This window comes from Megascapheus bottae, chromosome 16, assembly GCF_031878675.1.
Source record: "Megascapheus bottae isolate mThoBot1 chromosome 16, mThoBot2.hap1, whole genome shotgun sequence".
Taxonomy (NCBI): Eukaryota; Metazoa; Chordata; class Mammalia; order Rodentia; family Geomyidae; genus Megascapheus; species Megascapheus bottae.
In genome coordinates this window covers 37709969-37722341 of record NC_143524.1, presented here as the reverse complement: position 1 = coordinate 37722341, position 12373 = coordinate 37709969, and the positions used below count along the sequence as shown (strand labels likewise).

Sequence of the window (12373 nt, the reverse complement as noted above, 5' to 3'; positions counted from 1 at the left end):
ACTCCGGGCCTACATATTGTCCCTGAGCTCTTCAGCTCAAGATTACCTCAGTGGTAGCCCTTGAGCCACGGCACCACTTTCATCCTGAAGCAAATTCTGTCTCAAGATCTAGTCCTTGGAAGGTGTTATCATTCTGTTTGTTTCTCAGTGTGGACTCTTTGCACAAGTACAGGTGAGATATTCAAGCTCTCCTTATACAGTGTGCAAAGAATCAACCCCCATGTAACTGAACCACTCTGTCCCCAGGGAAGCTGCAAGGTCAGCTTAGTTTCACTTCTCTCTTCTTTTCTTGTTTCCATGTATTTCATTTCTTTTCTTGTGGATTCAGCTATTCTTTTATAATGCTTGTTTTATTTTGTCCAGCAGAAATTTCTAAATAATTGTGGTCAAGAGATTTTCAAGTTTTCCAGTCAGCCAGAATAGCAGAATTATAAAATATTCTTTATAAATCAAGAGTTCAAATAAATTAGTAAAATATTAATTTTTACTAGTGGCCAAGGTCTTAGCGTACTGATAAAAGCAGAAGTAAAAGTGTTCAATAAATAATTGGAAAAGCATGGAAATACAAATTAAAACAAACATATTAAATACTGGGAGTTTGCAAAAGTCATAGCTTTTTTTTTTAAAGAACAAGAAAGTCAATGATACAATGAATTAAGCATGATTGTTCTCAGTTCATTGTGCTTATTCCCTTGGAATAGAAATTAATGAAATGAAAATAACAATGAGTTATTTGACAGTGTTTCCCTGTCCTAGGTTTTATGTTTTAGAAACATATCTTAAGGGAATAAACTACAGAAGATCAGTATGTTGAGTAGCATAAAATGGGGCCCAGAGTTTGGCCTAGTGGTAGAGTGCTTGCCTAGCATGCACGAAGACCTGGTTTGATTCCTTGGTACCACATACATAGAGAAAGCCAGAAGTGGTATTCAAGTCGTATAGCTCTAGCCTTGAGAAAGCCCAAGGACAGTACTCAGGCCCTGGGTTCAAGCCCTAGGACTGGCAAAAAAAAACCCCAAAAAAATCACAACATGGGACCAGGCTCTGGTGGCTCATACCTGTAATCCTAGCTATTCAGGAGGCTGAGATATGGGGGTCGAGGTTCAAAGCCAGCCAGGACATGAAAATCCATGAGTTTCTTATTTCCAATTAACCACCAGAAAACTTGAAGTGGCACTGTGGCTCAAGTGGTAGTGTACTAGCCTTGAGTTGAAGAGCTCAGGGGCAGTGCCCAGGCCCAGAGTTTAAGCCCACAACCAACCTAAATAAATAAATAAAGTAAAATAAAATGGCTACTATCTCTTTTGAAATCATGCATATTTCATTTCACTGTACTCTTCAGGTCCCAGCCATACATGCCTGATCATATAAAGCAGACTCTTGGGGAATAGTTGGAACATAACTTACTGACGTGCCTGCTGAGTGGGCTCTTTCCCTAAGCCACAGTGCAAGTGCAGGTACAGCTTGAATAAACAGAAGTAGGGTGACTACTCTTTACCGTCAAGTCAGCTATCTTGTCCTTGCCTGAGCCCCTATCCCATTCCCCGATGGTGTGAGTGTGTGCTCTGCAGAATGCTCCCCCCGAAATCTTCTTACTTCTGTCACAGCCCCTGCTGTGCTGCTCTGGCTCCCATAGGCTGGGAGCTCCTTTAGATCTGGGACTGTGTGTCTGGATACTGGAACTCCACATTCCAGTACTGCATAAAACCATTCTGGAGACCCTACCTTATCATATAAATCTTTTTTTTAAGTTAGGGTCTTGCTAAGTAGCTGGATTTTAAATTCACAACTTGGTCTTCATCTACGAAGTGCTGGTATAATAGGTGGTCTCCGCCATATGTGGCTTCATTCCATAAAAGTGGTTAGAAAGTAGTTGGCAGGAGACCTTAAACCTGGTAGAGTGATAAAGCAAGAACATATATGCTAGGATTTCCCTCCTATGTGGCAAGTTCTCTCACTTCCAGTGCTGCTCCTGAGATGCCTGTGGCTCAGGAGTCTGAGTGCTGAGATCCAGAGCAGACAGCTTGCAGCATGTATGTGCTGCCTTTAGACTCTGGGAAGTGTTACCGATATTCCCCAGGAAACTTGTGAAACCTCCTGTTTATAAAGGTTTCTCCATCTGTTATACTTTCCCTCCTCCTGGCCTTGGGAACACGGATGTTTGCATTCCACAGGGATTCCTGAAGTGACAAAGGCTATTTTCCCCAGCTTGCCACCCCACTCAGCCTGAGCCCAAGTTTGGCAGCACCCAAGGAGAGATTCTGGTCCAAAGCACTGTTATTTCCTTTCTGGACAAGCAAGAGCCCCCCAGCTAGTCTTTCCCTGTTTCAGCTATTACTCTGATATGTCCTGCATACTGAAGTCAGTTAATCTTCTAAAAATAAAATCATGTCATGTGACAATGCTCAACCAATGATGACTCTCTGTGTTTAGGGACAAAAGCTTGTGTTAGCATTGCCTGATGGGCAGTCCTCACCCACCAAGTCTCTCCACCAGCATGTCACCATCATGACCCAGGAGTGTAAACACACCAAACCATTTGCTTCATCTTTTCTTCCCAACCTCCACGCCTTTATCCATGCTATTCTTCTACCTGGTATAAATCTTTTATTCTTGACTGCAGAACTCCTATTTTACTTTAATACTCTGGCCAGTTTCCTTGACTCCCCCAAGCAGAATCTGGTAGACCCTTCTCTGTGTTCCTATAGCCATTTGTATAGAAGTGTATACAGTATTTCTTCAACACTTGTGTTACCTATGAGTTTTGCTGTTTTGTTTATCTCAGCAATATCTTCTTTACCCAGGCCCTCCTCTGCCCCCACTGCTCAGACTGAGGGTGTAGTCCTGAGCTGGACTGAAGCAATAGCCTCTCCATGGGGCTACTGGCACTGGCTTGCCCGGCTAATGTGACTCACGCAATTACATGGAGCCCACTGAAACTGCATACATTTCCCTTAGTCGACATGCCATTTCCTTGACGAAAATCTTTGGCTGGATCCTGAATGCTTTCCACAATAAAGCCCAAATTCCTCAGTTCGTGCTACCTAAAAAGGGATCCCAAAGCACCAAGATTTGAGGAGGTCTAGGGTCACTGTCAGGCAGTATACGTTAAGTTTCTTACAGTCTGTGGGCTGAAGTCAGTGCTCTGGTTCCTGGAGTAGGAGTCAGGGGTCACTTTGAGGCCACTGGAATTTTTGAGTTCCAGTCCCGCAGGCTCAAGGGGCAGCAGTGGGGAGGAGCAGGAACTCTTGCCCACCTAGAAATCTGTCTTGGGGCCATCCCGATCCCTCTAGTCCTAGATGAGAATTAGGGGCCCATACCACAAGACCAAGATGGGGGCTGAAATCTAGTTCCATACCTGAGGGGCCACAACTGCGGCTTGAATTCTGATTTGCAAGTTTCTTAAACTCCATGAGCTCTGCATGGTCCTTCTCATAAGTCCTTTTCAGATTCTCCACATACTGCATCATCACCTCTGTTGCTTTGGACATGCGCTTTTCCTATAGGTGAAGAGAGCGTGAGTGCTGGGGAAAGTAGGAAGAAAGACACCGGCAGCACTTGTCTACTCTGAGGGAGGCCCTGGGCTGTGAGGATGGAAAGACACAGGGTGTGCATGGGGGGTCAAGAGGTAGACTCAAGCACCTGCATATCCAGATGCTGCAAGAGGTAAGAGGAGGAGGCGATTTATTTCTGGGTTGTGAGGCTTCATGGAGATGGGGATTAAGCTGTGAATGCAGGATGTGTGCAGCACCTGGGTGCAAAGGAAGAGATAGAAGAGACAAAGAGCACAAGCCAAGAGAACTTCAAGATGAATTCTCAGAGGCAAGACTTCATAGGGTCTGTGCGTAGATGAAGATTTATTGTCCAGACCAGACGGTAATCTTTGGAGAATCAAAGTGGATGTCATTAAAAATTATGCTGGGATAACAGGTATAAATTAGACTGCTGGTTTATACCATGCAGTCATCTTGCTTATGCAGAAACTAGAAAGCATTGCATTTGCTTCTAAGAAGAGCAAGCACATTACAAGTACCTGTGTGCTGATGGCTCACACCTGTGATCCTAGGCACTCAGGCAGTTAAGAGCTGAAGACCAAGGTTCTAAGCCAGTCAGGGAAGGAAAGTTTGTGAGACTCTCATCTCCCATTAAACACCAAAAAGCCAAAGGTGAAGTCATAGCTCAAGTGGTAAAGCACTAGGCTTGAGCAATAAAACTTAGGGACAGCATGTAGGCCCTGAGTTTAAGCCCCAGTACACACACACACACACACACACACACACACACACACACACACCCCACAAAAAAATACCAAGCAAGCAGGATAGCAAACAAACAAAAACAATACAGAAGGATGAAGACAGAAACAATCACCTAGAGAACTAGCAACATATTTAGAAGGGCTAAGTACAATGAAGAGGTTGTTTTTGCTCACATGTGCCCCCAGTTCTCTAAAAGGAGTGTACTCAGGCCCTGCCTAGTCCCAAAGGGACTTTCCCTTCCATTTTCATGGTAAAGATCCCCACAAGCCTGTAGGATTGAGACCCGCCACTTCCCTTGCATCCTTCCTGTATTGCTTCTCCCAGCTGGTGACTTCTTGGGTCACACTGCTGAGTTAGGAAGACACGAGATGGGTCAGCACAGTAGCTTGGCCTTCTTTCCTTTTATAGGAGGGGCCCAGGATGTATCAGAGAACATCCTCTCACATAAGCAGCAGAGCAGGACATAAGTCTCTGATCACAGCAACAGTTACAATAACATCCAAATGCTTTACAGGTATTACAGCCCCCGTGTGTGGCAGATCCCATGACCCTAGCTGAGAAGCTAAAGTGGAGCTCTGCAAGGAGCCAAAGGTCCCACAGTAAAGGAGAGTGGAAATGGGGTGGGAATTCAGGCAGTGTGGCCCATTGTCACTGTACTGGAGCCCTGTATATGCTTAGTGTGGGCAAGAGGGAGCTGAGTTTGGGCCTGTACACCAGCTTTGCCATCCTTTGTGCTATGACAGGCAGAATATCCCTTACCTGAAATGCCTGGTGCCAGAAATGTTTTGTATTTTGTATTCTTTTTCTTAGGTTTTGGACTACTTGCATATACAAAATGGAATAGCTTGGAGGAAGAAACCCAAGCCTCAGTATGTACATTTCACATGCACCCTGAAGGTAGCTTTATACATGTTTTGTGGTGCATCTGTGTTTTGAGTGTGAGTTACACAACTTTCCACTTGTGGTATCAAGTAGATGCTCAATATTTTGTGTTTTCAGATCAGGGTGCTTCAACTTGCACATTTCTTCATTTCCACAACTTTGTCTTGGCAAAGGATGGCTACATGACAGGGTTACTAGAGGATTAAATGAAACAAAACAGAAAAGTGTTTCCCCAAGGACGTTTTTCCCCATGACTAGTTCCATGAAAGTTAGAAGTTTTGTAAGAAAATTCTGTGAGGAAGAAGCTTCTTCAGTTAAATACACTTGTAAGACACACAGGATTCTCAGAAATGATATGTTTAGAAAGCTCTAAGAAAGGACAGCAGGCAGTACACAGTTATTCCAAGATGTACCTTCATATCGGATCTAGCGGGCCTATCCTGAGTCCAACCTTAATAACCTAAACTAGAAGCCTAGCCTTGAGCCAGCCGTCCTAGGGTGGAATTTCCTGTTGTCCCCACTTGTGTCACCGTGCTAGTTACTACAGTGGAGCAGAGCCAGTGGGGGAGGCTGGGTGCTGTCACAGCTCACCTGGCGGACGGCCCCCACCGCCTCAGCTCGGCTGGAGAGGCGGGCAGCAAGGCGGTGCAGGACTGCAATGTCCTCCAACAGCTTTTGGTAGGTCTCCCGGTGCTCGCAGTGGTGCCATAGCGATGCTGATGACTGAGGAGTGACAAAGGAGCATTACCTGGGGTCCTTGCGTGGTGCTGCAGACCCACTATTTGTGTCCCCCAAAGTGGATATGCTGAGATCCAAACTTTTCCCCAGGTGAGGCTATTAGGAAAAGGGGTCACTGGGGCCTGAGTAAGTCACAAGGGTGGAGCCCTCTTTAATGCCCTTAGAAAAGGGCAACCCATTGTATCAGAATATAATGAAAATTCCGAAGTCTGCAATTCCTAGAAGGGCCTCAGTAGAACCTGACCATGCTAGAACTTGGACTTTCAGCTTCCAAAACCATGAGAAATAAATGTTTATTCAAGCCACCCAGTATAGGACATGCAAATAGCAGCTCAGGCTAAGATACCTCCTGAGCCTGAACATGGCTCTCACAAGACAAGACCTGGTAGTGACCAACTAGAATGAAATTTATGGGTTAAAATAGGATGGAATAATCATTTGAAGCTGAGGTTGTAGCAACAGGACCCTGGGGAAAAATTGCAGGGCCTCAGAGGGAGGAAGGTATAAAGATTGAAGGCAGAGGAGACTTGGGCCTCTCAAATCCAACAGTTTTATAAGACAAGTCCTGGGCATGCTCTTATCTGGAAGAAGAGGACTCGGGCCTGGGCTCCAATGTCTTCTGAGAGTGGAGAAGCCCGTGTGGACACTGTATCTGGCCCCTGAGAAGCTCCCCAGGCTCAGAGGCCTCGCCCACAGCCCCAAGACAGCCCATCCTTCCTGTCCCTCCCTCAGGTCTTTCCAGATATCTGAAGAAAGCTGTCAGGATCTACCCCCTGATTTCCCAGTTCAAAAGACTCTACTTGGTGCCTGAGAGAAGTGTAACACATGTCCTTTGGATACAATCACACCAGGCTGCACAATTACCGTAATGGAAGCTTTGAAGTTTTCCAGTTCCTTCTCTGTGTTCTCCTCTGTCAGGTTGCGCTCCCTTTCAGCCTGGTTAATTCTAGCTTCCAGGGTGTAGCTGTCATTTCTAAAGGCCAAGGACAGTTGTACAAACACGTTCTGTTGGGAACAAGAGTGTGGGAGAGGTGCTAGGAGGAGTTACTGCAGGGACAAGGCTGCAGGTGGGCTTCTTGGTTAAGCATTTCACAACAGTCACCAAGGAAGCCATGTGCAAATGACACTTCACCTCACAGTAAATCACATGAATGATAGAGAAACAGTCATTTGAGATTTGGCCTAGGTCCTCCCTAGCACCAGAAAATGAAATGCATTTTTGCTAAGAGAGAGAAAGGGAGGTCTGAAGGAAATGGAGGGGAGAGGAGGGGAGAGGAGAGAAGAGAAGAGCAGAGGGAGAACAGGAGAGAAGAGGAGGGGAGAGGAACACTTTGCTTTTCCCTGAATTAAAAAAAAAATGAGATCCTGTGTTTGGGTTTAGATAAACGTAGCTATTGTAGCTGAGTGTATAAGCAATTTGGATTTATTGCATGGGGGATTATAGAGATTTTGCATGAAACCTCTGTATTTAAAGAAATCCCATTTGAAATTTAAACCTTGTTGACTTAAAGCGAACTATAACCAGCATCTAGCCTGAGTATTCAGAAATCCACATTAACAGCAGCCTTAAGTAGCTGCCAGGAGATAAAGTAAGACAGATATGATCTAGTTAGAATAAACGTTCTAAAACAATTATTCCATGCCTAGAATGTTGCTGGCATTCCTGAATGAGTTTTGAAAGGCAATATTGTTCAAACATGTGATTCCTGGAATAAAAGGAAACTACTGAGAAGGAGAAATCGACAGATGGACTTCACACAGGAAGGAAAAGAAGGAAGAAAAAAAAAGAAAGAAGGATATTCACATTTGCAGCCTTCCTCTGCCCTATCTGAGTTAAGTGGTATCAGATTTATATTCTGTGGTCATTGACTGCCTGAGCGTCCAAAAGTCATGGAATATGGCTCATAATGAGTCTCTAGGGAAGTAAAGGTGGTAAACTGATGACATCATGATTGTGGTAGTGGTGATGATTAGGATGATGATGGTGGTGATAGTGGTGGTGGTGCTGATGGCGATATTGGAAACAATCGGATAAAATAAACAAAGAAAATTTTCTAGTTCAAACACAACAACAAAAGAGCCAAATGGACAAAGAACTCATGTTTTCCCTCACATGTACAAGCTAGAACTAATTTATAAATGTGCAAGTAAATATATATATGGGATTGGAAAAAAAAAAAAAGAAAGTCATCCCATCTTGATCATCTGTTCTATGCCACAGCTACTGTGAGTTTTATCTCATTTAATCCCACAGCAACTCTGTGGAGTGAAAACTTCACAGATTGAGACCAGAGGAGTCATTAATGTATTTGAGGTGACAGGCTGGAGCAGAGCCAGGACTTACCCTCACACTGTCTGGCTCCAAAGACTTTTTACCTCCTTTGCACAAACAGCAGACCACACTAGTGTCCATCTGAGGACAGGATCTAGTCCTTAAATGAACTGCCCATGACCCAGGTCTCTACAATGTCAGTGTGGGTCTTTCACCCTCAGCCCAGTGGTGAAGACTTTCTGTCTTTCCCAGCCTCTGTCCAGAAACAATGCTCCATGCTTAGTTCTCTATGCATGGTTATCCCCTTGACGGCAGAATGACACAAGGAGTCCTGAATTCAGACGGAGCATTTGAGTCTAAATCTTGCTTTTCTCTAAGGACTGGATTTGGGCTGTTGGGTAAATAATAATAACAATAATTATCATTATTTTTGTTGGTCATGGGGCTTGGACTCTGGGCCTGGTTGCTGTCCCTGAGCTCTTCAGCTCAAGGTTACTACCCTACCCCTGGGGCTGGGCATTGTCCCTGAGCTCTTTAGCTCAAGAGTACAGCCCCACCCCTTGAGCCACAGGGTCACTTCTGGTTTTCTAGTAGTTAACTGGAGATAAGTCTCATAGACTTTAGTGCCCTGGCTGACTTTGAACCATAATCCTCAGGTCTCAGTCCCCTGAGTAGCTAGGATTATAGGTATGAGCTGCTGCACCCAGCTTGTTGGATAAATTATTTTACACTTAGCCTTCTCCTCTGTTTAAATGCCTGCTCCTGCTGCTTTTCAGAGCTTCTAGGAGGATCTACTGAAAGGAGTGTGAGTGTGTTATGAGCTATAATGCCTGATGCAAGGTTCTCGGTTCTATCTGTAGTAACTATTCCATGTTGCCTATCTTTGCTTATCCAGGCCCCGGAAATCATTCTTTCTCACTGTCTTACCTCTGGTATGGACTTGTCAATGTACCCCTTCATCAGCATGCAATACAAGCTCCTCTTAGCCCACTCATCACCCACACTGGGACAATGAAATTCAAGTGGTGTCATGGTCAATTCAGAGGACATGGTACCAGGGTAAATGCTACAGTCAGCCCAGCGGGCCCTCTGATAGCAGAAATCTTCCCAACACAAGTGCCTTCTTCCTCTAGACCAAAGTTTAAACTTGAAATCCAACTACCTACCTTTTACTCATGTGTAAATAAATGTGTCCAATTCTGCGATCTCTCAGCTGACAGTGGAACTAAGTCTACATTCAAAGAATATGGGCAGTTCTTGAAAAAAGACTTAGAGTTTCCAACTCCTGTCTCACCTCTGAATAATATCTGTCAAGATCCTCCATTAACTAGGGAAGGAGTAGGAATCTTGGCATTTAGTAGGGCTAGCTATGAAAAAAACAAAAACATGTCTTTCTTTCTAGCTTTTGGGAAACAATGTTGGGCCAGAAGTTGGAAAAAGGAACATTTTGGATAAGCTCAGTCAAGCACAGATACTCTATTTCATCCAGCACGATTCACTTACCTCAACTTCCTTTTCAGTGAGTGGAGGGGCACTGTGAAAAAGACAAGAATGCACAAATGAACTTTATCCTATCTACTAGGCCACCCAAAGGTGAATCTGAATGACCAGCAAAACATTTGTCTCCGGGAATGGCACGAGCTGAGCTGGTGAGGTGAAAACGATGCAGCGTTCCCTTTGGGCGCCCTGTGCTTTGTGAGATAGTGACTTTCACAGGGGCAGTGTAGTGGCTGCAATTCACCTCTGTGAGTTCTATGCCAACTGTGTCAGGCATTGCAAGTCATGTCAAGATTATCTGGAGAGCATGGGAGAATGTGCACAGGCCATATGCAGACACTATGCTGTTACATAAAGGCCTTTGTGGATTTGGGTATCTGTACATAGGATGAAACCAGTCCCCACAAGGATTTTGGGATGACTGCATATGACATTCAGATTCAGTGGACACTCAGAAAATGTTAGCTATGATTACTATTCACTCATAGCCTTGCTGTAGGAATTAATTTGCAAAATTCGTGTGCAATTACAAACCATATATCTCTGAGTTACATTTTAATGGTTCCAAGGCTACTTTAGGTCTATAAAAGCTGGCTTTTCCTTGTCTCTGAGGGCTATGACAAAGGTCTATTTGGGCCAGAGATTCAAAGAGTGGCTAGAGTCTTCTCTTAAGACCCAGTGATGACTGAAATCACAGTCCTAAGAGTCTCCCAGCTAGCACAGAGGTTATTTCTGTAAGGCTCTTGTACAGTTCCCACAGCCTGTGCTCAATAAGCACCCTCTTATCTGCACATCCACTCTGTATGGCTGCCTCTGTGGCTCTTGCTAGTAACTAAAGCTGGCCCCATTCTCAGTCCAGATAATGTAAATATGGCTAAGGCTCTTTCCTGTATTGGGTGGAGATGCCGGGAGGGGTCTGACCAGCGTCACAGGACTTGGCCAGAGAACACACCATCAATAAGCTTCTCAGGAAACACAGCTTCCTCCCTTCCATGGGTGCAAAGAGACCCTGGGAGCAAAGGTAGGGGTCAGCCATCTCTGCAAGGGGGCTGGTTCTCACCCTTCACAAGAAATAGTGAGAGCCTTCCTGCCAGGATGAGGCAGCAGCAAGACCCAGGGGCCATAAAGTCAGCAGAGAACAGCACACAGGATAAACAACTGCAAAGATATTTGATGCATAGCATTCCTGTCACAACCCCACCCAGGGGCCCTTTCTCTGAGGCCCATGTACTATTCACTGTCATGTAGAACATATACACATGTCCAAATGATTTATCAGAGCTCACTGAGGTGCCAGACTCCTGGGTTTGTTTGGATATGATATGAAATTTACATATTTTCATAAACAATTAACCAAACAGATTTTTTTTCCTTTTCAACGATTTGCATTCTAGTGTTTTGCTTTATAGCATATCTAACTCTTTTTTTGTTGTTGTTTGTTTGTCGGTCATGGGACTTGAACTCAGACTGGGCGCTATTCCTGAGCACTTCAGCTCAAGGCTACCACCCTACCCTTTGAACCACAGCACCATTTCTGGTTTTCTGGTGATTAATTGGAGATAAGAGTGTCACGGGCTTTGTAGTGCCCAGGCTGGCTTTGAACTGTGATCCTCAGACCTCAGCCTCTTGAGTAACTAGGATTATAGGTATGAGCCACTATGCCTGGCTTCTAACTTGATTTTTTTTGAGTGCTGAAACCAGTGAAGACTCAGGGAGCAGTGATTTAGCAAGGTTGTCACATGACACATCCTGTTCCTAATGCAGAGCTGTGCCTTATAAACTGGTCTGGGCAGTGCGGAGGCAGAGCTGCAAGTTGAACAAGGAACAGTGTCTTCATGTGACCTCTTGTAAATCTTTGAACAAATGCCTATTTAAATCCTCTGCCCATCCTGAGAAATTGGCTGTTTGTTCTGAGTTGTAAGAATACCTTATAATTTCTAGAAACAAGTCCTGTATCAGATAAATGATGTGTAAATATTTTCTCCCATTCTGTGTGCTGACTTTCATTTTTGGGATGCAATGTTTGAGCATAGACTGTTATTTTGAAATACTATTCCTCTATTTTTTTTTAAATCTTACTGCTTGCATTTCTAGTGCTGTATCTAAAATTCAGGGCCATAAACTTTCCTGTGTTTTCTTCTAAGAGTTTTCTAAAATTAATCTTTCATTTTAAAGCGTATGGTCCATTCTGAGTTGATTTGTGTGAAGTAGGGTGGTAACTTTACTCTTTTGAAATCTAGGTCTCACAATTTTTGCACAGATGCTTCATTTTATCATTTGTGTGTTTCAGGTTAATTTTTACTTCAGTATTCTATACCTTAGGCCTTCCTTTAGTCCCTACCCAACATTTAACTCCTGTGTCATTCTCTGTACACGCCCTATTTCATAGACTTCCTAGACACTTCACTATCTCAAATCTTCACTTTATAACAGTTCCTAAGGGCCTCTTTGTTATGTGCTAACACTACCAAGTCCCTGCTCACACGTGACCTCATTTAGCCAGCACCATCCCATTGTTAATGACACAACATGCATGATCTCTATTGTGTAGGTGATGGAACTGAAATTCTAAAAGGAAAGGCATTTTCTCCTCATGAGTGAAAAAATTCTGGTTAGTCTTCCAAGCAATCCTTTACACAGTTCCAAACGTTCTACCCCTCTTTCTACACCATTATTAGCTTCAGAGTCTCTCCATTATGGGTAAGTGCTATGTCTGAGCTGAAAT

The 12373-nt window shown here is 44.1% G+C and overlaps 1 protein-coding gene across 2 annotated transcripts in view; it reads right to left on the bottom strand.

Annotated features, from left to right (window-relative positions):
- Irag1 (inositol 1,4,5-triphosphate receptor associated 1) overlaps positions 1-12373 on the bottom strand; it is a 101405-nt gene that overhangs the window by 15846 nt on the left and 73186 nt on the right. For both annotated transcript variants that reach the window (XM_090348151.1, XM_090348153.1), the window contains 4 exons: positions 9655-9685; positions 6744-6884; positions 5733-5864; positions 3359-3500 (listed from right to left, as the gene is read on the bottom strand). In XM_090348151.1, the coding sequence (XP_090204277.1) occupies positions 3359-3500; positions 5733-5864; positions 6744-6884; positions 9655-9685 (446 nt within the window). The remainder of the gene's footprint in view (positions 1-3358; positions 3501-5732; positions 5865-6743; positions 6885-9654; positions 9686-12373) is intronic.